Source organism: Mauremys reevesii, linkage group 21, assembly GCF_016161935.1.
Source record: "Mauremys reevesii isolate NIE-2019 linkage group 21, ASM1616193v1, whole genome shotgun sequence".
Classification (NCBI taxonomy): Eukaryota; Metazoa; Chordata; order Testudines; family Geoemydidae; genus Mauremys; species Mauremys reevesii.
In genome coordinates, this window is record NC_052643.1 from 22,625,583 (window position 1) to 22,650,236 (window position 24,654).

The 24,654-nt window shown below is 49.4% G+C and overlaps 1 protein-coding gene and 1 long non-coding RNA gene across 7 annotated transcripts in view; both read left to right on the forward strand.

Annotated features, from left to right (window-relative positions):
- ALPL (alkaline phosphatase, biomineralization associated) overlaps positions 1-9,238 on the forward strand; it is a 95,049-nt gene extending 85,811 nt beyond the window's left edge. For 5 of the 6 annotated variants that reach the window (XM_039508993.1, XM_039508995.1, XM_039508994.1 and 2 more), the window contains 4 exons: positions 2,469-2,603; positions 3,707-3,898; positions 6,067-6,186; positions 6,533-9,238. In XM_039508993.1, the coding sequence (XP_039364927.1) occupies positions 2,469-2,603; positions 3,707-3,898; positions 6,067-6,186; positions 6,533-6,801 (716 nt within the window). In that variant the 3' untranslated portion in view covers positions 6,802-9,238. Of the gene's footprint in view, positions 1-2,468; positions 2,604-3,706; positions 3,899-5,978; positions 6,187-6,532 lie in introns of those variants that run through there. The other variant, XM_039508998.1, reaches the window with a different exon arrangement.
- A 754-nt stretch (positions 9,239-9,992) lies between these two features.
- LOC120387820 lies at positions 9,993-22,922 on the forward strand. The gene is made up of 3 exons (XR_005590362.1): positions 9,993-12,610; positions 22,040-22,141; positions 22,758-22,922. It is a non-coding gene; the product is annotated as an uncharacterized LOC120387820 (long non-coding RNA).
- Positions 22,923-24,654: the final 1,732 nt, after the last annotated feature.

Genomic DNA, 24,654 nt, shown 5'->3' on the forward strand with positions numbered 1-24,654 from the left:
TCCTCAGCCTTTCCCCAGCCCTGCTTCACTCAGGTACCCGGTCTCTAACTCCCTGCAGCCAGGCCCTTCTCTCTCTGAAGGCAGAGAGAGACTATCTGCCCTTCTGGCTTCCCTGGCCTTTTTATAGGGGCCAGCTGTGGCTCAGTTTGGGACGTGGCCTCACCTGCAGCCACTTCCTCAATCAGCCCAGCCTAAAGGCTGTCTTCTCAAGTCTCGGCCCCTTCCCAGGGCTGTTTTTAACCCCTTCAGGGCCAGAGCAGGGGTTCACCCTGCTACACGCATCCTTGCTTAACCTCAGTTTTGATGACAAAAGGTTCTGTCTCAAGGCCATTACAATGAACCGTGGCAATCATTTGATCTTGGAGAAGCCATAGGACCTTAATAAATTTTGGAGGGTAGCCAAATTTGGTCAGCACCTTCCACAGGGCATCACAGTTGACAGAGACAGATTGTGACCTGCAGCAGGACTCCAAGATGCTGGTCTTATAAGACAACTGTTGTTCCTACACTCCTCTCTGGAGGTAAAACCTAGGTGACCTATTGACAGCACCTCAACAGTCTGGCAAGGTACCACCAACGATGTTCTGGAAGATCCTTTCTGTCAAGTGGCAAGATAGCTGCACTAATGCCAGTATCCTCGCTAAAGCCAATGTCACCAGCATTGAAGCAATAATCCTCATGCATCAACTTCGCTGGGCTGGACATTTTGTGTGGATGCCAGACTCTCACTTCCCAAAACAAGTCCTCTACTCTCAGCTCACCCATGGTTGGAGATCCTGTGGTAGTCAGAGGAAACGCTACAGCAGTTCTCAAACTGTGGGTCAGGACCCCAAACTGGATCCCGACCCCTTTTTAATGGGGTCTCCAGGGCTGGCTTGCTGGGGCCTGGGGCCCAAGACCAAGGGCTTCAGCCCTGGGTGACAGGGCTCAGATTACAGGCCCCCTGCTTGGGCTGAATCATAGAATATCAGGGTTGGAAGGGACCTCATCTAGTCCAACCCCCTGCTCAAAGCAGGACCAATTCCCAACTAAATCATCTCAGCCAGGGCTTTGTCAAGTCTGACCTTAAAAACCTCCCTAGGGAACCCATTCCAGTGCTTCACCACCCTCCTAATGAAAAAGTTTTTCATAATATCCAACCTAAACCTCCCCCTCTGCAACTTGAGACCATTACTCCTTGTTCTGTCATCTGCTACCACTGAGAACAGTCTAGATCCATCCTCTCTGGAATCCCCCTTCAGGTAGTTGAAGGCTGCTATCAAATCCCCCCTCATTCTTCTCTTCTGAAGACTAAATAATCCCAGTTCCCTCAGCCTCTCCTCATAAATCATGTGCTCTAGCCCCCTAGTCATTTCCGTTGCCCTCTGATGGACTCATTTTTCCACATCCTTGTAGTGTGGGGCCCAAAACTGGACACAGTACTCCAGATGAGGCCTCACCAGTGTTGAATAGAGGGGAATGATCACATCCCTTGATCTGCTGGCAATGCCCCTACTTATACAGCCCAAAATGCCGTTAGCCTTCTTGGCAACAAGAACACACTGTTGGCTCAGATCCCGCCCTTGGGTTTCGGCTTTGGCCCCCTGGCCTGGGGAGGTGGGGCTTTGGCTTTGCACCTCCTCCCCCCTTCCCTCTGGGGTGGTGGTGCTTGGGCGGGCTCAGGCTTCGGTCCCCCATCCTGGGGTCCTGTAGTAATTTTTGTTGTCAAAAGGGGGATGTGATGCAGTGAAGTTTGAGAACCTCTGCGTTACAAAGACCACGGAAAGCGTATCTTACGAAAACTGATGTGGGCATCACCAGCTGGGAGGAGCAAACCACCAGCTGACCCCAGTGGCACCATATCTTCCATCAGGCAGTGGCCTGCTTCAAGGAGAGGCGCCTAGCCCTCAAAGCTGAAAAGAGAGAAAGAAGGAAGGAAAAAGAAATAACTTTCTCCCAGCAGGCAGCTGGCCTGCCACAAAATGTCAGTACCTACTGCAGGCGGATTTGCGATTCCAGGATCAGACTCTTGAGTCATATCAGGACCCACAGTCAATCCATGGTAGAGAACATCCTCGAATTGAGGGATTGCCAATCAATCATTACGTCCATAGTAGGCTGCTGACCCATTCAGAGAAAAATCTACTCTGAACCCCACACCTGGTTCTCAGTTACACCCCTCATCACACCACACAGCCCACATCCCGATGCATACTGCAGTATACACACATTATCTCTTACATCCAGGGTGGTGCTGCCTAGTGAGCAGAGCAATGGACGGGGGTCAGGGTGCCTGGCTACTCTGCCAGAGTGTGTCCAGCTCCTGGTGGCAGAGAGAGGTGGGAGAGTATCAGAGCCCATGCGGGATCATGATGCTGGGAAAAACGTTGGTGATCATGTTGGTACAATCGGAAGTGGTAGCACATGGATCTGAGGCCCTCGTGAAGATCAAAATGTTTGCATAGCTGACACATCCTCTCCCTTTGCAGGCCTCTTCGAGCCAATAGATATGATGTATGAGCTAGACAGGAATGTCCATACAGACCCTTCCCTGACGGAGATGGTGGAGGTGGCCATCAAAATCCTCCAGAGAAATCCCCGAGGATTCTTCCTGCTGGTGGAAGGTGAGAGCCAGGGTCTCCAGACTGGGGACCTGCCCAGCGCTCCCAGTGCCCGGTGGGGCTGAGCTTCCCATCCCAGCTTTTCAGGGCTGGGAGCATCCCAGGCTGAGGACATGGGCCTGTTACTGAAGGTCTGCTATTGTCTTCTGACCTGAATGTGCCTCTCTGGAAGGGTGATGAAACGGTTCTGGAATCGAGTGACAGTGGAAAAAACCCATCCCTGTTGCACCCACCATTGCTTCACCAGTCAGGAAAGGAGCTGAGCAAGTTCCCTAGCCATTTACCTTACAAGTGAACGGATGGAAATTGCTTTGGGGGGAGAGGCTGGTATGCAGGCAATGGGTCCCAGAGCCCACGGTTCCCAAGGGAGAGGGAGACCCTGGACATGGGTAAATACCAGCAGTGGTCTGATACTGGCCCACAAACTCCTAGCTTAACTGCATTAGTCTTGCTTTCTAGCATCTGAAGTGCAGGTAATGCTGGCCCCTGATTGCACCTTTCTGTCAAGGAAAGTTGGTTTCCTTTACTGGCCTGGAAGGGAGGGCTTGTGGTGAGGAATATTCACCACATGAGAACCAAGACTCCAGCCTAGCAGCTCCCCCATCCTGAGGGCTCTGGGAGGTAGTACTTATCCCTGCTGTGTGGGTGTTTCTTCTAATAGCAAGTCTGCTGCATGCCCTGGTATCTCAGTCAGCTGTTGGGCTGTTCCTTGGAAAGCAGCAGGAGACGACTCGGTTGTGGATGTGATCCTAGAAGTGGCTGGATAGAAATGATGTATTTTCCTTGCTCTCTCCCTGTCAGCTCCTTCCATCCGTTCTCCAAATACCAGCTCAGATGCACCGCGCTGCTCCATAAGGTGTGGTAAACATGGTTTGCACCTTCTGGTGCAGCGCTCACCACAGGCCAGTGCTGGGACAGGAGGGCGGATTGGTAATGGTTAGGTGCAGCAGAGAGGCAGTTATATTGGACTCCACAGACCATTGACCTGGTCCAAGATAGCAGGAAGCAAGAGCTCTAGCAGGATGGACCAACAGTGTGATCTGTTATTGGTGAGTCCCAGGTTTCTAGTCCGACTAGTTGTTTCCTTCTTGCTTTTCCCTTTCCAGGGGGCAGGATCGACCATGGTCACCATGAGGGGAAAGCCAAGCAAGCGCTGTACGAGGCAGTGGAGATGGACAGAGCCATAGGCAAGGCTGGTGACATGACCTCACTGCAGGACACACTGACCGTAGTCACTGCTGACCACTCCCATGTCTTCACCTTTGGTGGATACACACCCCGCGGCAATCCCATTTTCGGTAAGGGTTTAACCCATTGGTTTCCCCCACAAGCTGAAGACCTGCCAGTCTCCAAGTGGTGGCACCTGGCCAGTTACTGCTGGAGGACCGTTTGGCATCGCTGCCTGGCAGGCTTGACAAAGCCCCGGCTGGGATGATTTAGTTGGGGATTGGTCCTGCTTTGAGCAGGGGGTTGGGCTAGATGACCTCCTCAGGTCTCTCCCAACTCTAATCTTCTATGATTCTATGACAGAGGTCGGCAACCTTTCAGAAGTGATGTGCCAAGTTCATTGTAATTTAAGGTTTACATTTTAACATTTGTAGAAGGTCTTTATATCTATATTATATAAATAAACTATTGTTGTATTTAAAGTAAATAAGGTTTTTAAAATATTTAAGAAGCTTCATTTAAAATAAAAATAAAATGCAGATCTTTTCAATTTAGTGTGATCCTTGTCTGGGATTCCAGCCACCAGCCGTGCTCAGCCCACTGCCGGTCAGGGGTTCCATTCACTCAGCCGGCAGCGGGCTGAGCAGGCTGGTGGCACGCTGAGCGGGGCCAGCTGGGGGCTGAGTGGCTCAGTCCGCTGCCAGTCTGGGGTTCTGGCTGCCGGCCCCTTGCCAGTCGGGGTCCCAGCCGCCAGCCCCGCTCAGCCTCCTGCCGGCCTGGATGAGCAGAACCCCAGATGGGCAGCGGGCTGAGCAGGGCCAGCAGCTGGACCCCAGACCGGCAGCAGGCTGAGCGGGGCCGATGGCCGGTCTGGGGTTCCATCTGCCAGCTCCTGCCAGCCGGGATCCTGGCCGCCGGCCCCCCTCAGCCCACTACCAGCCTGGGGTTCTGCTCACCCAGACCGGCAGCAGGCTGAGTGCTGCTGGCACCCCAGACTGTCAGCGGACTGAGCCACTCAGCCCGACACTGGCCCCGCTCAGCCCGCTGCCCATCTGGGGTTCCAGCCATCGGCTCCTGCCAGCCAGGGTCCCAGCCGCCGGCCTGCTCAGCCCGCTGCCAGCCTGGGGTTCCCTGGGGGTCCCCAGGCCGGCAGCGGGCGCTGAGTGGGGCCAGCGGCCAGGACCTCAGCTGGCAATGGGGCAGCACCCGGAACCCCAGAGAGGCAGTGGGCTGAGCCGCTCAGCCCGCCGCCACGTGCCATCAAAAATCGGCTCGCATGTCGTAGGTTGCTGACCCCTGTTCTCTGATGTCCCTTGAGACAGCAGCAATTGAAACATGTCCAGTGTCAGAACCAGGGCAAAACTTTTGGCAGCTTTCCTAGACTGTAAGGCCATTACGATCCTCGAGTCTGACTCCTTGTAACTCAGGCCTGAGAACTCCCCCAGAGAGTCCTGCATTGCGCCTGAGCCCATGGCTTGTAGCTGACCTAGAGTGCATCCAATCTCAGTATCAGGACTCCAAGTGAGGGGAATGGATTTCTAATCACATCATAATATCCAGCTCCTGGATCCCTGAGCCCATGGACCAGAACCAAACCCCAGTTCTGAACACCCCGAAACTCTCTGGATTTAAGGCCTGGATTTCATTTGTACTGGAGCTCATCTCTACTGCAGGCCAGACTCGCATCATCCACCCCAGATGGAAACACAGCAGCTGTTTAGCTACCCCAGCAAAATGCCCTATTTCTCATTTCTCATGGGGCACTGGCCCGACAACACTCTGCCTGCTGCAGCACCGGCACTGCTTGCTACAGTCCCCCCTCCAAATACTGGCCAGCCCTGACCCGGCTTAGGCAAGGGGAGCCAATGAGCTTCCAGTGGGGTGGAATGGCTGCATGGGGCAGGCTGGACTATAAAAACGTCAAACCTTTGACAGTCCTGGCCACCTCCTGAGTTATTCACCCCTGAAATCTGGCTGCAGCGATAGTTTCTCATGCCCCACTCCCTCTCTCCTTGTTCTCACTTGGGAACCTGAGCTTGAGCTCTTTGATGGGCATGTGGTCAGCCCCAGGGTAGCAGAAGCGTCACTGGCTGACACTCCAGTCAGTGTCCTTGTCTAAAGAGAGGATCGGGGTGGGGGGCTGGGGGCAGATAAACTAGAGGATCCTGGAGATATGCCTCCCCAACAGAAATACTCTATGGAAATTGGCAGGACTGGAGTATTGGAGTCAGGCATGGCATCTTCTGCAGAGGAGCGATGGCCACCATCCCTCAGGCTAACCAGGCTCCTCCCCGCACAGGTCTAGCGCCGATGCACAGCGATGTGGATAAAATGCCCTTCACCTCCATCCTGTACGGAAATGGCCCCGGCTACAAAATTGTAGCTGGAGAGAGGGAGAATGTGTCCGCCGTGGATTATGGTGAGTTTGGGGGGATGGCAAGATGCAGAATGGGGGGTGGGGAGGGCACATGGCAGGGACCAGCTGACGCCACTGGGTTCATGTAAAATGCATTGCTTATCCCAATCTAATTCCCAGGGAGCCAGAGTCCATTTCCCAAACCCACTGCCACTAACAGGGCCACCACATTGGTGCCCTCAGCAGAGAGGCCAAGGTCTGAGTGGGCCATAGAGGCTGAACTCCCCACCTCTCAAAGGTGGCCTGTCACGTGAGGATGGAAGCTGGGGATAGTGCATAGTGGGTGCCAGTCTCCAGCCTGGTGGTCTGACTCCCCAGTCTCTTACAGCTGTTTGTTCTCGCTCTGCAGCTCATGCCAACTACCAGGCCCAGTCGGCTGTGCCCCTGCGCCAGGAGACCCACGGGGGTGAGGACGTGGCGATATTTGCCAAGGGCCCAATGGCCCACCTCCTGCATGGAGTCCACGAGCAGAACTACATTCCACACGTCATGGCCTATGCCGCCTGCATTGGCCAGAACACAAACCACTGCAGCTCCGGAGCCCAGCACAGCACAGTGGGGCCTCTGCCCTTCCTCTCCACCCTTACCTCCGTCCTCCTCCTCAAATTCTTGTTTTAAGGTCTCGCCCTCAATCAGCTCACTTCCTTCAGTCACAGACCAGGGCTCTCCAGCTATCTCAAATAGAGATCTTGACCCCATTCAAAGACAGATCTTGAAACCTGTCTCACCATATGATACAGGGTCTTCAGGTTTTAACCATGTTGGACATAATACCAAGGCTTCCTATGTCTCTGGTCAATGGACCCACCTTGTCCCTGAACCAGGGCAGCTGGCCTATGGCCATGAACCACTGTTCAAGATCATTAGGGGTGGGGAACTGAGTGAGCGGCTCAGTTGCTGTTGACGCTGCTGAACGTCCCTGGTGTGGATGCTCTGGATTCCAAGTTGGCTTCAAGATCTGGAAATATTGGGCTGTTTTTATAGCAATAGCCTGGACTGGTTCTGTGAACCCAAAGACAGAGACACATAGGTTCAGGCTGGGGCAGACTCTCTTGGACCCAGATGTTTCATATCTAATAATGTTTTCTTTTGTTTTAAGCTCCTCTAGCCTCACTCAAGCAGTTTTTAAAAAAATCAGATAAACAAAACTCACATATTAGGAAATGTTCTGTTCTCCTCTCATGGCTGCTGATTATGTAAATAGAGGCTTCCTCCCTGGGAACCAAAACCCGGATCTAAACTTTGAGAGAAGAGGCTTTTGGAATCTGAATCCAGATGTGGATTTTGGCTCTTTGGTTCATCTCTGGTTGATGTTTTCAGAGGACCTTCGGAGAATTAGTCACTTAAGTCAGCAGGAGTTGGACACCTGGATCAGATCCATAAAGGTATTTAGGCTGCTAAGTCCCTCCAATTTCAATGGAAGTTAGGAGCCTAAATACCTTTGTGGTTCTGGGCCTCATCCCCTTTTGAAAATCCAGTCCTCTGTCTGACAGCACAGAAGTGATGCTTCAGATCCTGCACTATGGCATCACTGATGAAAGACTTTCAGCGGGGCCAAAGGAATCACTCACATCCATAGAATCGTAGGACTGGAAGGGACTAGGGATGAGAGGTCCTCTAGTCCAGTTCCCTGCCCTCATGGCAGGACTAAGTATTATCAGTGATGTTTTATGTTTGAAGCCAGGGTGATACAATATATGGAGCCCTCTTTGATTCTTCCCTTTAGCCCCCTTGGTGCCAGGCATATTAGGCGCTCCCAGCTTATGCTGGGGTTGTCACGTCTGTCCCAAACCTTATGCCACAATTTGTCCGGGCTCTGCTTTGTCCCTCACATCTGGCTTGTAGGACACTAAAGGTCTCTGGAAACAATGCTTGTTGGTCACTTCTTGGTGATGCTGTGATGTGAAGATGTGGAGCAAACTGGCAGGTCAGGTTAGGAACCCAGCTTGTCAGCCAACCCCTCATGTCTCCCAAGCTGGGCTGGGAAGGTCTGAGTAAAAGCATTCCTGTGAGATTTCCTGCAGCCAGTTAGGCCACAGACAATATCCCATGATCAGCCTTTGCTAACATATTGCAGTCCTGGCCCAAGCTCAGCAGTGGGGAGCAACTGGAGAATAATGTTGGCCACACCTTTTTTTGACCATATAAAAAGGTTGTTTGCGGTGCTGTGGCCATGTTGGTTCCAGGATGTTAGAGAGACAAGCTATCTTTTATTGGACAGACTTCTGTTGGTGAAAGAGACCAACTTTCAAGCTCCACAGAGCTCTTTGTCACTGACCAACCTCATCTCCTTCATAAAAAAGGTCCATATGAGTTTCAGGCTGGGTCGTATTTGAACCAAACTGTTTTCCCTGTCTCTGATTGCATCACAGTGGGATGATGCAACAGCCTTAGGAGCCAAAATCCTATTAAAAGTCAATGGGACTTCGTTGTGGGCTGTTTCTAGATACTAGTTGACCAGAGTGGCCAAGCCCCCTGCTGACAGACAGAAAGAAGCAGGGTGGGAGTGAGGGTCACATTGTCAAAGGCACTTACATGCCTTGAGAGGCTAACAATCGTTTCTCCTGACAAGTTGATGCAGTGGCTGGAGGGGAGTTATTTGCCATGCCATGTGGTGATTAGTTTCTGAGGATGCTCATCGGCATGCCGTTAGGAGACCTGAGCAATTTAATTTGGTATCAAGGTTTCATTCAGCTGTTTAATTTGTCAGTAGTTTGGGGGTTTTTTTTGTATTTTTTTTAAATAAAGCCTTTTTAAAAAATCAACTATTTCAGGCCATTTCAGGCCATAGCGGATTGTCTGAAGACACTTGAATTCTTGGGGCCAATGGGGCGCTGGAAAGACAGCCTTTTTGGCTTCATATTCATAAGAAAACCACTGGCCTGAACACAGCCAGTTTGAAGGAACTGTCAATCCACTTCATAACCCATGACCCAAGACCCCTGTCTGTATTACCATAGAAACTGTTGCCATGGGTGTCATCCATGGTGACAGCAAATCAATTGTCCATGATAAATAAATACAAATCTGGGAATGCATCTGGATTGGATTTGCATTGAGGCCTCTTGTTTCAATTTTTAGTCTGGAGATCTTGTTATTAAAGCTTCTTGTGGTTTTTCCATAAATGTGCATCAGCTTCTCAGCATAAAGCTCTGGTCTATAGTCAAAGCTGGGTGCAAAACCATAACGGCGCCTGCCAGGCATTGCAGTACAGCTGCTGAGGGTCCAGCTCTGGTTGCTCACATGTGCTGCTCCCTACGGGATTCTCGAGTAACTTGCACAAGTCAGTGGTTACTGAGATTATTGCTCTCCGCCTGCTCGCTTTCATTTATGACCCTTGGAATGGGGGTGAAGCCCTTTAGAGCCTGGAGGGTGGGAAAAAAGACCTAGTTGGTTGGACTGTCAGTCACCCAGAGATGGGGAAAGACTCCCCCTCCCGCCCCAAAGGGTCCTGGGAAGTCCTCTATAGAGCTCCCTGGCTTGGCATTGAGAGTCAGCATTGCAGCAGGAAGGTCCCCTGGAGGTCCCCATGGGCCTGTTGGGGGCCCGTTGTGGCAGGTATTCCTGCTTGGGTTTTTATTTTTATTATTTATTATTTAAAATAAATCTGGGCATTATTATTTTTTTAAAAAACCCTCCAAACTGGGTCTTGCTGTTAAATTAGACAAGGGGTGGACAAACTTTTTGGCTCGAGGGCCACATCTGGGTGGGGAAATTGCATGCAGGGCCATGAATGTAGGGCTGGAGCACGGGTTTGGGGGGCAGGAGGGGGCTCAGGGTGGGGTTTGGGGTGCGGGCTGTAGCCCAACGCTGCCTACCTTGAGTGGTTCTGGGGTGGCAGCGGCGCACGGCTCAGACAGGCTCCCTGCCTGCCCTAGCCCCGCACCACTCCTGGAAGTGGCCGGCACCACGTCCCTGTGGCCCCTGGAGGATGGAGCGGCGGGCAGAGGGCTCTGTGCACTGCCCTTCTCTGTGGGTACCTCCCTTGAAGCTCCCATTGCCAATTCCCATTCCCGGCCAATGGGAGCTGTGGGGGGCAGTGCCTGCAGGTGAGGGCAGCGCGTGGAGTGCTTCCCCCCCCCCCACACACACACATTGCCCAGGGCTGCAGGGACATGGTGCCGGCTGCTCCTGGGAGTGGCGCAGGGCTGACAATCACACGGGCCAGATCCAGCCCGCGGGCCGTAGTTTGTCCACCCCAGAATTAGACATTCTTGCTATTGCCTTGTGCCACAACCCTCTGTTTATTTGTGCTGGAAGGGTGATTAAGTGACTTCCCAGACACTGCCCCCCCCCATGTGCCTTCTTTGTTTTCCTGCCCATGTGTAGGGAAGCCTTTGTTTGCAGCTGTAGTTAAAGGGGGTTTTATTAATTATCACTGAGATGTATTTGTGGGTGAGGAAGATGGACCTTGAGCCAAGAGCCCTGGATTTGGATCCTAGCTCACCACTTGACTATCTGTTTCTCTAATCGGCTAAATTGTAAATATTCACAGTAGAACAGTCCAAACTGTGAACATTTACAATTTGGCCCACTAGAGAGTTTGGATCCAGGGCTTTTGCTAGACTTCTTGTGTAGCCCGACAGTTCAGACCTGGAATCTTGGCATATTTGAGTTGGGTGGCCTCAAAAATACATTCCAAGGGAAGAGCAACTCTTTAAATGGGCAGAAGGAGGGAACAGATAGGGGTGACTGATTAAGTAGGTGGCCTGGCAGCATAGAATCATAGACTATCAGGGTTGGAAGGGACCTCAGGAGGTATCTAGTCCCACCCCCCTGCTCAAAGCAGGACCAACCCCAACTAAATCATCCCAGCCAGGGCTTTGTCAAGCCTGACCTTAAAACCTTCTAAAGAAGGAGATTCCACCACATCCCTAGGGAACCCATTCCAGTGCAAACTTGCTGCCTCTCTGTTGAAGCACTATTAAGCTCTGACCACGTGCGGGCAGAGTCTGTGGGTGACTCATACCTCTGGGGGTCTTGATCAAAACTCATCTTTCAGGTGGAAGCAGTTTGGGGGTTTTCTTTCTGTAATCAGGAGGAGAAGTTCTGGCGATTGTTGAAGTGGATCGGAATGTCCAAGTGCCTGGTCCATTGCTTGCAGATATTTATTTATGCAGTTCTTTCTGTTTCTGTCTAATAATCCCCTAATCAGTCGATAAAATCAAGCCAGCCCATCTGGCTTTTGGAGAGTGTGTGTGTGTGTGTGTGTGTGTGTGTGAGAGAGAGAGAGAGAGAGAGAGACAAGGCCCTGGATCTCTGCTTTCACCTGTTGGTAGGTGCAGGACGCCTGGTGCAGACCCCTGACCTTCTCTCTGCCTAGCAACAAGAGTCGGTCCAGCTCCTGTTATGGTCCAAGATGAGATGGGGCCGGTTACAAAACCTGGACTGGATCTGGGGTTGGAAGGGATTGGATGCAGGAGAGTAGAGACCCTCCCCACAGTTTAGGTATCCCACTATCACATCTTTTTTCCATTGACAACAGCGCCTGATAGTGTCATGGAAACCCCCACCCACTCCTCTTTATTCTGGGGGCTGCCATGTCGACCCTTTGATGGACCTGATCTTTCTTCTCTTTTACACCAATGGACTCCATGGCCTTGAGTGGGGTTACTGCTGATCTGCATCGATGTAAGTACAAGAAAATCAGGCCCAGAGTCTCTCCAAGATGGTCACACCACAACTAGGTGCTCCCTGCTCCCCATCAAGGGCTTGGTGAAGAGCTTGCTCCAGAGCTGCACCCATGTAGGTGCCTGGGTCGCCCAGCAGGAGGCAGTGACACTAGGGTCCACTGTCATGCTTGCATCCTATGGAGACAAGCTTTCCAGTGAAGAAGAAACCCTAGGCTGCTCTCTTCCCTCACTCCCATCCTGGGGTTTGCTGGGAGTCTGCCCTACTTGGTCCCAAGGCTGGGATGTGGGTTATCACTCTGTGACACGGGGCTGTGTGTTCTCACTGAGCTGACCATTGCAAGCCAGGCCAGCGCCCCTCGAACCTCTGCCTGATCTTATCTGCTCTGCCTTTGCATGTCATCGTGCAGCCAGGAGGCCCTATGTAAAGGGGGAGAGCTCGGTGTTTGATGCTGGGTGCTGCCGCTGCCTCTCTTGGGCTGGACATGGCTTCCTGGAGCCAGCTCACTGGGCTGCCCCTAGAATCATGGATACTCCCAGAGGATTGCTTGGGTCCTGGTTGTCATAGCGATGCCTGAGCTCAGCTTCTGGGGCAGACTGGACATTCTTAGCTGTGACTGCTCCCTAGTCCTGCTTGTCTGCAGAGCTCAGCTTTGCGGGCCTGTGTATGGCCCTGAGGGTTTGCTTTGGTGGGGTTGATCATGCAAGTGCCCTGGGATGGGGCCGTCACTCCAGGATGAGCCGGCAGAACAAGGCAGTGAGGGAGAAGCTGGGCCCACCTTGGACAGACTGCACAGGTACTGGCGGGGGCAATTGGTGTGGGTGGGAAAGGTGCACTGCTGGGCTGTATAGTTGGCTGTGCCTGTTTCTGATTTCCCTAGCTTCTGGTGGAGAACTTCTTTGTCCTTCAGAAGGAGCCTAACTAACCATGGGGTCTCCTTTCCTTGCTAACTGCGGGTTCCAGCCTCTCCTCCCTCACCATGGGGTGCTGCCCTGTCCTCCTAACTGTGGGGAGGCAGGGCTTCACCCAGCATCATTATTGCTGGCAAACAACCAGCTTGGTCAGCACCAAGCAACCTCAGCATTAGCCCCCTTAGTCAAGGGCCTTTTCCCTCTGGGCTCTGGCTGAGCCACACTCTCAGCCTATGCCTTGGGCCTGGACCCCAAGCCTGAGCTCAGACTATTGGCCTGCTGTGTCCCTGCAGCAGCAGCAACTGCTGCCCGTGACATCCTTACCTCTTCCCAGGAGAGCTGCAACAGGAGCTCTGGGCAGGAATTCCTGCCGTCTCCACCCAACCAGCATGCTCATTGCCCTGCCGGGCCAGGGCCAGGATTCACAGTTCAGCAGTTGATCTGTGGAGTGATGGCTCTGCCTGGACTTGGACGGGGAAGCACTGCTAATGCCACAGAAGTGAGCAGTTACCGTTCTCCACTGGATAAATCCCAGCTGGGAGCTGGTGCCAGCCCCGCCATAAAACTTTCCAGCAAGGCGAATGTCCTCGCTCCATGCGTGGGCTCCTAGCTGCCTGCCTGGCTTCATTCCAGGCGGGTGCTGATGTGCTGACAAGTGGACACTGGGCAAGCTAAGCCCTTGGTTTCTGTGCTTTTGCCAGGCCTGGCAGCTGGTTCTGTTGCCTGGGTGGAAAGGATATTGTAACTGGGAAAGCTGGGTGGCTGCATGTATGATGCGATAGATAAACAGAGGGCCTGGGGCTAAACGGGAGAGTGCCGGGGCTGGAGCCAAGGTGGATTGATTTTAAATTGAGCTTAAATCATTGATTATCATGTTTTGTATTTGTACTTTTTATTTTCCTAAAGAGAGGCTGATTCTCATTGTTTGGTAAACATTAAAACATGTTTTGGAGCTAAATATAGTCTTGACGTTACATTTGGTATTACTTTTTGCTAAGTAGGAGGATACGCTATCTGTACACATTTAAGCAATTATATAGCTTAACATACACACATTCAGATTCTTAATCTTTACATTTTTACGATGTTAGAAAACGATGAATTATGCATTGCTTATTTACTAGAGGATGAATTTTTTACTTGTGATTTTTATCAAGCTTTATTTGTATGGAAATTCAAGTTCAATTAAAAATGCACAGAAATACTATTTAAAAATTTTTTTATTAGTTTTATTTATCTTAAGTGATGAATAAAAAGTTTAGCAAAACATGTTTTGCATTTAAAACTAACTGCTTTATTAAGCGAAGTATGTATTATCTGTAATTAGTAAATTGAACTCACTGTTTCTGGTCCCCATGTCTTTCAAGATTTTAGAACTAGTAGATCTTGTCCTCTCACACCTACATTTTACTCATAGATTGAAAGTGGAAAACAAGATTTCCTGCGTTTTCAACTCCCAATCAGTTTCTTAACCTTGAACTGAACTTGTTGACTAAACTGAATTGAAGAAAATATCCTCTCTGCAGCCTCAGAGGAGGCTTCTGCTGGTTTAGCTTGTCAACAAACTCTGGTTCCAGGTGTTTAGCCAGTGACCTCCATCACATCAGTGGTTTCTCTTTCTTTAAAACTTGGCAGTAAATATGAACTAATTAATATTGCTTTTTTGTATTTAAAATTTTTAAATGCATTATAACTGTCAGGGTGGTTAAGCACTGGAATAAATTGCCTAGGGAGGTGGTGGAATCTCCATCATTGGAGATTTTTAAGAGCAGGTTAGACAAACACCTGACAGGGATGGTCTAGATAATACTCAGTCCTGCCATGAGTGCAGGGGACTGCTGGACTAGAGACCTCTCGACGTCCCTTCCAGTTCTATGATTCTATAATATGTTTGCAGTGTTGTGGTAGCTGTGTTGGTCCCAGGATATGAGACAGACAAGGTAGATGAGCTAATATCTTTTACTGGACCAACTTTTGTTGGCAGAGGTGAAAGTAAGCTGGTACGGGCCAGTACGGAGTACGGGTAAAAAAAGGTGCAGCCGTGTACCAGCAAATAAAGGAGCATTCACTACTGGCTCACTTTCACCTCTTTGGGCTGCATAAAAAACAGTTTAAACTCAAAGCTAATAAAAGCTTGGAAAGGGAAAAACTCACTGTCACATTAGTTTCTCTCCTCCCTCCTCCTCCAGCCAGGCTGCCAAGACGGCTAGGCTCCGCATTCCCCCGACCCCTCGCACTCAGCAGGGCTGCAGTGGCTCCCCTCTAGCTTGCAGTAGGGAGCAGGGGGACTGGCTGAGAGAGAAGCCTCCCCAGGATGCCTGCTGCCTGCATAAGAACAGTTTAAATTTAGCTGTTCACTCTGCAGTTCAGACTGCGGATTAGGGGGCATTTCTGGCATCCTTGTTAATTTCACTCACAGTGGTTGTTGGGTGGCGGGGAGGGGAGAAGCAGGGGTGAGACCAAGGCAGGGGCAGAATAGAATAGTCGTTTGGCTGCACAGCTTAAATCCAGAGCTAATAAAGCCAGTGGAAGGGGAAAAGTCACTGTCACATTGGTTTCTCTCCTCCCTCCTCCTCCTCCAGACCCAACAACTGTGAGTGAAATTAACAAGGATGCCAGAAATGGCCTCTAATCCCGCAGGTTGAACCAGGGAGTGAACAGGTGAGTTTAAACTGTTCCTATGCAGGCAGCAGGCATCCTGGGGAGGCTTCTCCTTCAGCCAGTCCCCCTGCTCCCTGCTGCAAGCTAGAGGGGAGCTGCTGCAGCCCCTGCTGAGTGCGGGGCTTGGGGGAAAACGGAGCCAGCCTGGCTGGAGGAGGAGGGAGGACAAGGAGAAAAATGTGACAGTGAGTTTTCACTTTTTCAGGCTTATTCCAATATGAAAGTTTTATTACAGACAGTACTGGTGGTAGTAGCTTTATTTTCTATATCCAAGTCATGCAATGGGAGGTATGAAGTATGTAGGAGAGCTGGGTTGCTTGCCTCTGGACTGTACCAGTAAGAAATGTACCTCACTTTCACCCTGGCCCCGCCCCTTCCACCTGAGGCCCAGCCCCTTCCACGGCAGGGAAGGGGGGTGTGTGCAGAGTGGGCCCCATACCGGTAAGAGCTGTATTTTACTTTCACCCCTGTTTGTTGGTGAGAGACCAAAAGCTTTTGAGCTGCATGGATCTGTGACACTCCGAATGTCTTTCCCAGGCTTGAAGAGCAGCTCGGTGTAGTTTGAAAACTTGTCTCTCTCACCACCAGAGAATCAACTGGGATTTTTCCAACTGCTAAATCCTTCTGTAAAAGCATGCGATCCACTGGAAAAAAGCTTACATGGAACACAGTAAACATTTCCAGTAGTTGGAGAGTAAATAAATCAGTTTCACACAACAACTTCATCTTTGTGCAGATGAAATTAAAAAAAAGTTATTTAGAAAACATTTGTTGCTTCCCTGCAATTACCCGTGCAGAATTCAGGAAGTGTTCTACAGCCAAATTTCAACACACAGCCAAATCTACAGCAACCCCAAACTGTGACTGCCATTTTCATCATATTTTCTCCTCAGTGCAGGATCTGAAGGAACTTGGTTAGTGGTAGATCTCTTGCGTTATCTTTAGCTTTTTTCTTCTTGCACAGCTTTGAGTGTCGTCATACACTGCTCTATTTCTACAGCCTTTCCTTCTGCTTGCAAATTTTCAATGTTACCAGCTCCAGGTGGGCTGCATTGCTCAATGTCATTTTCTTCTCAAACACCAGAATTCTCTTGTAAGGGCTTCTCTGGGTTTTAATACTAAGACACTCTTGTTGACTTAATTAATCCACACCCAACAAACAGTGATAGCACTGTCCACACCAGCGCTTAGGTGGTTCACACCTCTGAGCAACATGCATTATACTGCCATAAGTGGTAGTGTAGACAGAGCCTAAAAATGTCTGAAAACTTTTATCATCTTTGAGTGTTTCAAATGGTTCAGTGCAAAGCTGGTTCCAAAAGGGATCATCATCATCTTGCTGCTGTTTTGACAAAGACAGCAACACACTTGGGCTAAAGGTGCCATCAGGCCACGACATTTTGCCAGCTAAGCAAATTTAACTGCCACACATTCATAATTTGAGTAAATGAGCAAGTGGCAAAAAGAATGGGAGAGTTTTCTGTCTTTACCCGTTCCGGGCACGTAGCCAAAAAAGTAATAAAAAGCAGGTTTGTTTTTAAACATGTTACAAACACATAGCAGCAGCGTGGGATTTGATTTAGCTATAAAAGTTAGTTCTTAGCTTTAACATATTTATTTAACTGTAATTTTTGAAATATTTAATTGTATCATAGAATCATAGAATTCAAGATCAGAAGGGACTATTATGATCATCTAGTCTGACCTCCTGCAAGATGCAGGCCACATAAGCCAATCCACCCACTCCTGAAATAATTCTCTCCCTTGACTCTGCTGTTGAATGCTCCAAATCATGATTTAAAGACTTCTAGTAGCAGATAATCCACCAGCAAGTGACCCCTGCCCCATGCTTTGGAGGAAGGCGAAAAACCTCCAGGGCCACTGCCAATCTACCCTGGAGAAAAATTCCTTCCCGACCCCAAATATGGCGATCAGCTGAACCCCGAGCATGCGGGCAAGACTCTCCAGCCAGACCCTCTGGAAAAAGGCTAACAATATCCTATCATTGACCCTTTGTACTAATTACCATTGTGGCATGTTATTGATCTATTGACTAAACCCGTTATCCTATCATACCATCCCCTCCATAAATGTATCTAGCCTAATCTTAAAGTCATGGAGGTCCTTCGCCCCCACTGTTTCCCTCGGTAGGCTGTTCCAGAATTGCACTCCTCTGATGGTTAGAAACCTTCGTCTAATTTCAAGCCTAAATTTCCTGACTGACAACTTATATCCGTTTGTCCTCGTGTCCACATTAGCACTGAGCTGAAATAATTCCTCTCCTTCCCTGGTATTTATCCCTCTGATATATTTAAAGAGTGCAATCATATCTCCTCTTATCCTTCTTTTGGTTAAGGAAAACAAACCGAGCTCCTCAAGTCTCCTTTCATACGACAGGCCTTCCATTCCTCGGATCATTCTAGTGGCCCTTCTTTGTACCCGTTCCAGTTTGAATTCATCCTTCTTAAACATGGGAGACCAAAACTGCACACAATACTCCAAATGAGGTCTCACCAATGCCTTATATAACGGGACTAGCACCTCCTTATCTCTACTAGAAATACCTCTCCTAATGCATCCCAAGACCGCATTAGCTTTTTTAGTGGCCACATCAAATTGCCTACTCATAGTCATCCTACGATCAACCAGGACTCCTAGGTCCTTCTCCTCCTCCGTTACTTCCAACTGGTGCATCCCCAGCTTATAACTCAAATTCTTGTTAGTCATCCCTAAATGCATAACCTTACACTTTTCACTATTGTATTTCATCCTGTTACTAATACTCCAGTTTACAAGGTCATCCAAATCTCCCTGGAGGATATCCCGATCCTTTTCCGAATTGGCAATACCTCCCAACTTGGTGTCATCCGCAAACTTTATCAGCCCACTCCTATTTTTGGTTCCGAGGTCAGCGATAAATAGATTGAATAAAATCGGACCCAAAACCGAACCTTGAGGAACTCCACTGGTAACCCCCCTCCAACCCGACAGATCACCCTTCAATACGACCCTCTGCAGTCTCCCCTTTAACCAGCTCCTTATCCACCTCTGGATTTTCATTTCGATCCCCATCTTTTCCAATTTAACCAGTAATTCCTCATGCGGTACCGTATCAAACGCCTTACTGAAATCAAGATATATTAGATCCACCGCATTTCCCTTGTCTAAAAAATCTGTTATTTTCTCAAAGAAGGAGATCAGGTTGGTTTGGCACGATCTACCTTTCGTAAAACCATGCTGCAATTTGTCCCAGTTGCCATCGGCCTCAAGGTCCGTAACCACTCTCTCCTTTAAAAAATTTTCCATGACTTTGCATACTACAGATGTTAAACTAACTGGCCTGTAGTTACCCGGGTCACTTTTTTCCCCTTCTTGAATATAGGAACTATATTAGCTAATCTCCAGTCAAATGGTACAACCCCCGAGTTTAGAGATTTATTAAAAATAATCGCTAACGGGCTTGCAATTTCACTCGCCAATTCCCTTAATATTCTAGGATGAAGATTATCCGGGCCCCCTGATTTACTTCCGTTAAGCTGTTGAAGTTTGGCTTCCACCTCAGATACCGTAATGTCTACCCCCATATCTTCATTCCCATCAGTCCCTCTACCACTATTCCTTAGCCCTTCATTAGCCTCATTAAAGACCGAGGCAAAATATTCGTTCAGATATTGTGCCATGCAAAGATTATCCCTAATCTCCACTCCGTTTAAAGTTTTAAGCGGTCCCAATTCTTCCTTCTTGGTTTTCTTCCTATTTATATGGCTAAAAAACCTTTTGCTATTGGTTTTAATCCCCTTCGCTAGGTCCATCTCCACCCGGCTCTTTGCCTTTCTCACTGCTTCCCTACACCCTCTGACCTCAATAAGGTAGGTTTCTTTGCTGATCCCTCCCATTTTCCACTCCTTGTACGCTTTCTGTTTTTTCTTAATCACCCCTCTAAGACGCTTGCTCATCCAGCTCGGTCTAAAACTGCTACCTACGAACCGTTTTCCCTTTCTCGGGATACATGCCTCTGACAGCTCCTGCAACTTCAACCTGAAATAACCCCAGGCATCTTCCGCCTTTAGATCCCTAAATATGTTAGTCCAATCCACTTCCCTACATAGTTGCCTCAATTTAGTAAAGTTAGCCCTTTTGAAATCATAAACCTTAGTCTCAGATGCAATTTTGTTTATCCTTCCATCTATTTTGAACCGAATTAGCTCATGATCACTCGAGCCAAGGTTGTCCCCTACAACTATTTCCTCAACAAGGTCCTCGTTACTTACCAAAATCAGATCTAAAATGGCATCCCCCCTCGTCGGTTCAGCAACTACTTGATGAAGGAATTCATCAGCTATCACGTCTAGGAAAAGCTGAGCCCTATTATTATTACTAGCATTTGTTTCCCAATCTATATCCGGGAAGTTAAAGTCTCCCATGATCATAGAGTTCCTATTAGTATTTACCTCCTTAAAAACATTAAAGAGCTCTCTATCCATATCCAGGCTAGATCCTGGCGGTCTATAGCACACCCCAATCACTATCCCAGGGGACGCTCTAGTAGTTTTCTTCCCCAATGTCACCATTGCCCAAACAGACTCCGTATTATCCATTGCATTGCTAGTTATTTCGTTACATTTCACCTCATTATTGACATACAATGCTACTCCCCCACCTTTACCTTTGTTTCGGTCTTTCCTAAACAGCACATACCCTTCCATACCTGTACTCCAGTCATGGCTACCGTTCCACCATGTTTCGGTTATTCCTACGATATCCGGTTTCAATTCTCGGACCAGGAGCTCCAGTTCCTCCATTTTGTTACCTAAGCTTCTCGCATTGGTGAACAAACATCCTAATTTTTGCTGTTTGGCTCCTCTCACCCTTTTCACCCAACTTGGTAGGGACACAGTACTACCAGTATGACCTGTCGGTCTAGTATCCGTCCCCCCCCTCTTCCTTATACCTAACCCTCCCCCTCTGGCTATATCTGTTGTTATACTGTTGTTCTCACTCTCAATGTATAAATTTGGCGTGGAGAGTACCTGGACCTCTCCCAACCGTCTCCCCCCAATGTCTAGTTTAAAGCTCTTTTAATCAGATGAGCCAGCCTCCCTCCTAGAAATCTACTTCCTTCCCTACTTAGGTGGAGCCCATCCCGTGAGAACAGTTGTCTGTCCCCGAAAGCCTCCCAGTGCCCATACATCCCAAAGCCCTCCTTGTAACACCACTCCCTCAGCCAACTATTTATCGCCACGATCCTGTCACCCCTTTGGCGCCCTTTCCTAGGGACAGGTAGAATCCCACTGAAGATCACCTGAGCCTCAATTTCCTTGAGCGTCTTACCCAACCTGGCATAGTCTCCCTTGATTCTCTCTAGTGAAAATCTAGCCGTGTCATTTGTTCCTACATGAAGGATGATCAAAGGGTTCTTACCTGCTCCTCTTAGGATCCTTTTCAACTGCAGGTCCACATCCTGTATTTTAGCGCCCGGTAGACAGCACACCCTTCTGTTCTCTGGATCGGCCCTGGTCACAGGCCTGTCCAACCTTCTCAGTATGGAATCCCCAATCAGATAGACCTGCCTTTGCCTGGGGACAGTGCGGTCCTCTAACCTATCCTCCGTCCCCCCTGGTTGCAAGCTCCTTCCATTCCTATCATCCCTTGTGGTTCCCCTTAAGCCATCCTGCATCCTCCCTGGGCCCAAACTTGGTGCTGCCTCCATCGACTCCTCCCCTCTTTCTATCAGAGTAGCCGCTCTTCTCTTTTTCCTTGCCCTCCCACCGTCAGCTACCACCTGCTGTACCCCTTCCTCATTCTCCAGACCTTCGAACCTGTTCCTTAGCTCTATTTCTCCTTCACTGGCTCTCCTTTTCCCCTACTTGCTTCTCATGGTCACATGCTTCCACCGCCCATATTCCTCGTCTGGCAGTATCAGACTTGTAAATCTTGTAAATCTCAATTTTGGGATAAGGAACCTACAAATCTTAAAATATAACCAAGTACCGTCCCCCCTCCCTGTTTTTGTTTGTAATTGTGATTTTTATGAACCAATGGCTGATCCTAGGTGGAATAGGTCCATAAGAAAGGATTATGTTGTAATAATTGGGCCTGCACAATTTGGGTACATTTGACTCCGACTGTAAAAAGTGAATGAAAGTTAATACAATGTCACACTAACCTTATAACAACAATTGTTGATGGGAAAATGTGCAAAAAGGAGCCAAAGGCTAGCTTAGCCCAAACAAAAAGGCCTATCAATGCAACTCAAGGACTGTGTTAAAATCATGCCTGATAATCAAAATTAGTGTGGAACTAGAAATCAGTAACTCAAAATTGCTATGTCAGAAATGAGGCCTGCTTCGTACCATTAACTGGTGAACAAATTAATAAGAGGATGTCCAATTCTGCCTAACACTCCCTTTGGGGGTTTTTAGAAAGAAAAGACTTTTGGGGAAAAATTACCAGCAGCAGCAGCAGACACTCTCTGCCAAAGCCAGCTGCGGTGAGGTTTACAGCATGGTTCCTACCTCTACTGTCTCCTGGGAGCCCAGGATCTATTCCTTCGTCGTTTGAATCCTGACAGACAGCTGTAGCTCACGAAAGCTCATGCTACAATAAATTTGTTAGTCTTTAAGGTGCCACAAGTACTCCTGTTCTTTTTGCAGATACAGACTAACACGGCTGCTACTCTGAAGTCTGGAGAGAGGGACCCAGGTGACATGGACAGAGCAGGTGGAGGTGGCAAACTGCCAGTCATCATCTGCTATGTGAGACTTTATCATGCACCAGCACCTTGTGTCCTTTCCTTCCACACCTTATTTCTCTGTCCAATCCCTCTCCTTTTTTCTTCTGTCTAATACAAGTCTGGATTAGTCAACCAAGGCAGTAGAGTTTGCAATGGGGCTGTAAGCCTGTGACCAGGAAGGCAATGCCCTGAACAGCCTGATGCTGGAGCAAGTTTGCCAGGTCTCAGAGCCGCTGATCAGACCGGGTGCTGGGCCTCTGTTCCTTCAGCAGGGAGCTGGCAAGTGAAAGGCAACCAGGGCCACTCAGAGGATTCAGGGGGCCTGGGGCAAAGTGGGGGAGCTTCCGCGCTTGTACTCACCCGGCAGTGGTCCGGGTCTTCCGTGGCATTTTGGCGGTGAGGTCCCTTCGGTTGCTCCGCGTCTTCGGCAGCACTGAAGGGACCCCTGCCACCGAAATGCTGCCAAAGACCTGGACTGCCGCCGGGCCAGGGCTCGCAGGGCCCCTGTGGGGCCTGGGGCAAATTGCCCCACTTGCTGCCTCCCCCCCCCGGGCGGCCCTGAAGGCAACATGAGAGACCAAAGCTGCATGTTTTGTCTTTGTTGTTCTGTTCTCTCCCTTCTTATCTTTGTATTGTAGGAAATGGGAAGAGACTGTGACAACAGCTCCAGCTCTCAACTAACATCTTGGCTTTGCTTCAAGGAGGACAGTTATTGCCGTCTAAGAGACGGTCAGACAATGGGGTATTTCCTGCTAAAGTCTCTTTCCAGCTGAAGGGAACAAGGGATGTTGTTAAAATAAAAGCCTGACTTAGTACTTGACATTCAAATGCTTTAGCTATTTTTCCTTTTCTGTATCTTTAATAACGGAGCTAAAAATAAGTCCTGGTAGGAAGCAGGCAGAAGTCTCTGTACAACAGACCCTGGCCCTTGTTTAAAACTGGTTAATGTTGGACAGTGACAGCATCATATCTTTAACTCTTCGGGCCCATTTATTCTGTCTAAATGCAGCAGGCCCACTGTGACATACTATACCTTGGGGAAGCATCTCATTCCTCCTCTGTATATAATCGTGATCTTACATATAAAGCACATGCCTTGTAAGGTATCAGGGGAAAGGTTATGATCTGCTGAAAGTCAATTCTCTATCCATAGATGTATATCATTAATGCGTATGAAGTTATGAGAATTGTGGTGTATAGGTGTCACTAAAACGTGCTATAAGTTGGGGGATCAGCCAGATATTAACTCCCCAGAGGCAACAGCAAGGAAAGTAGCCAACACCCGGGTCAAGTGTCAATCAATCCATCACCAGCCATTGTCCAGCAAGGGAGCTACAATGCAGTGACTCACCTGTATGAGGCCCCACCAGGGGAATTGCTCAACCTGCATGGAGACTCAGCAATGCCCCCAGACATGTCTGGACTTGTTTTTTCCAAGCATGTGGATTGAGGATATAAAACAGACACAGTGGCAGGGGTGAAAGTAACTTACAGGACTTACCGGTACTGCTGGAGTCCTGAGGGGGGCATGGCCTCAATAGGAAGGGTTGGGACCTCTCAAGATTTAAAGGCCCTGGGGAACCAGCTGTGGCTGGGAGACCCAGGGCCTTTAAATCAACCAGGGGCTCCCAGCTGCAGAGGTAGCTGAGAGCCCCAGGAGCTCAGGGGCAAATTAAAGGGCCTGGGGCTCTGGCCGCCAGGGGGAACCCCGAGCTTTGCAGGGCTGGGGGCTAGAAAGAAGGCTGCTGCTGCTGAGGGAAGCTGGCCCCTTTAAAGCCTGCCAGAGCCAGCTGGCCAGTTCAAAGGGATTTGCTGCTCCTCACTGGCCCAGCCGCGCTCTGAGAGCTCTGAGCCCCCCCCCCCCAGCCCCCAGCCCTGCGCGGGGGGATAAAGGGCTCTGGGCGCAGCCGCTCGCAGGCGCCACAGCCCAAGCCAGCCCTTCAAATCCCCGCTGTGGAAGTCCGCGGCATACTGGCCGGCATACTGGTATGTGCGGTATGCTGTACCAGACCTTTCACTTCTGACTGTATCTGTGTGTGTGTATGTGTGTGTATGCAACAACAAGCTGCAATGCTGCAGCCCAGCAGCACGACCCAGCAGCGGCCCCCTGCTGCCTGCCTGCCTGCAGAGAGCCAGCAGCCAGCAGCTGGGCTGGGTCTGCAAGAAAGAGTAACCAACAAAAAAACCACAGCCACACAGCCAGGGAGGGAGCCGGGGGAGGGGAAGTCGGGGTGAATGAAGGACAACTGGAATAGCCTTCATGAAATATACAAGATATTTAGAGAAAGTTTTGTCAATTTCAGCCTCTGCACTCTGCAGGCAGGACAAAACAAAAAGAGATCTGAGATTGCACCCGATGTCCTAAGGACATTTCAGGTGTTTAAATCAATATATAAAGAGGGTGGATTGGAATGAAAACTACTATTTCTTTCAAAGGAGGCACAATAATTTCCCTGAATATTCAGTTTTCCCCTCCAATCCCTTTGTGGTTTTGTCTATGAGGGCTATTTGCTTTCCCTATGAATCTTTAGTTGC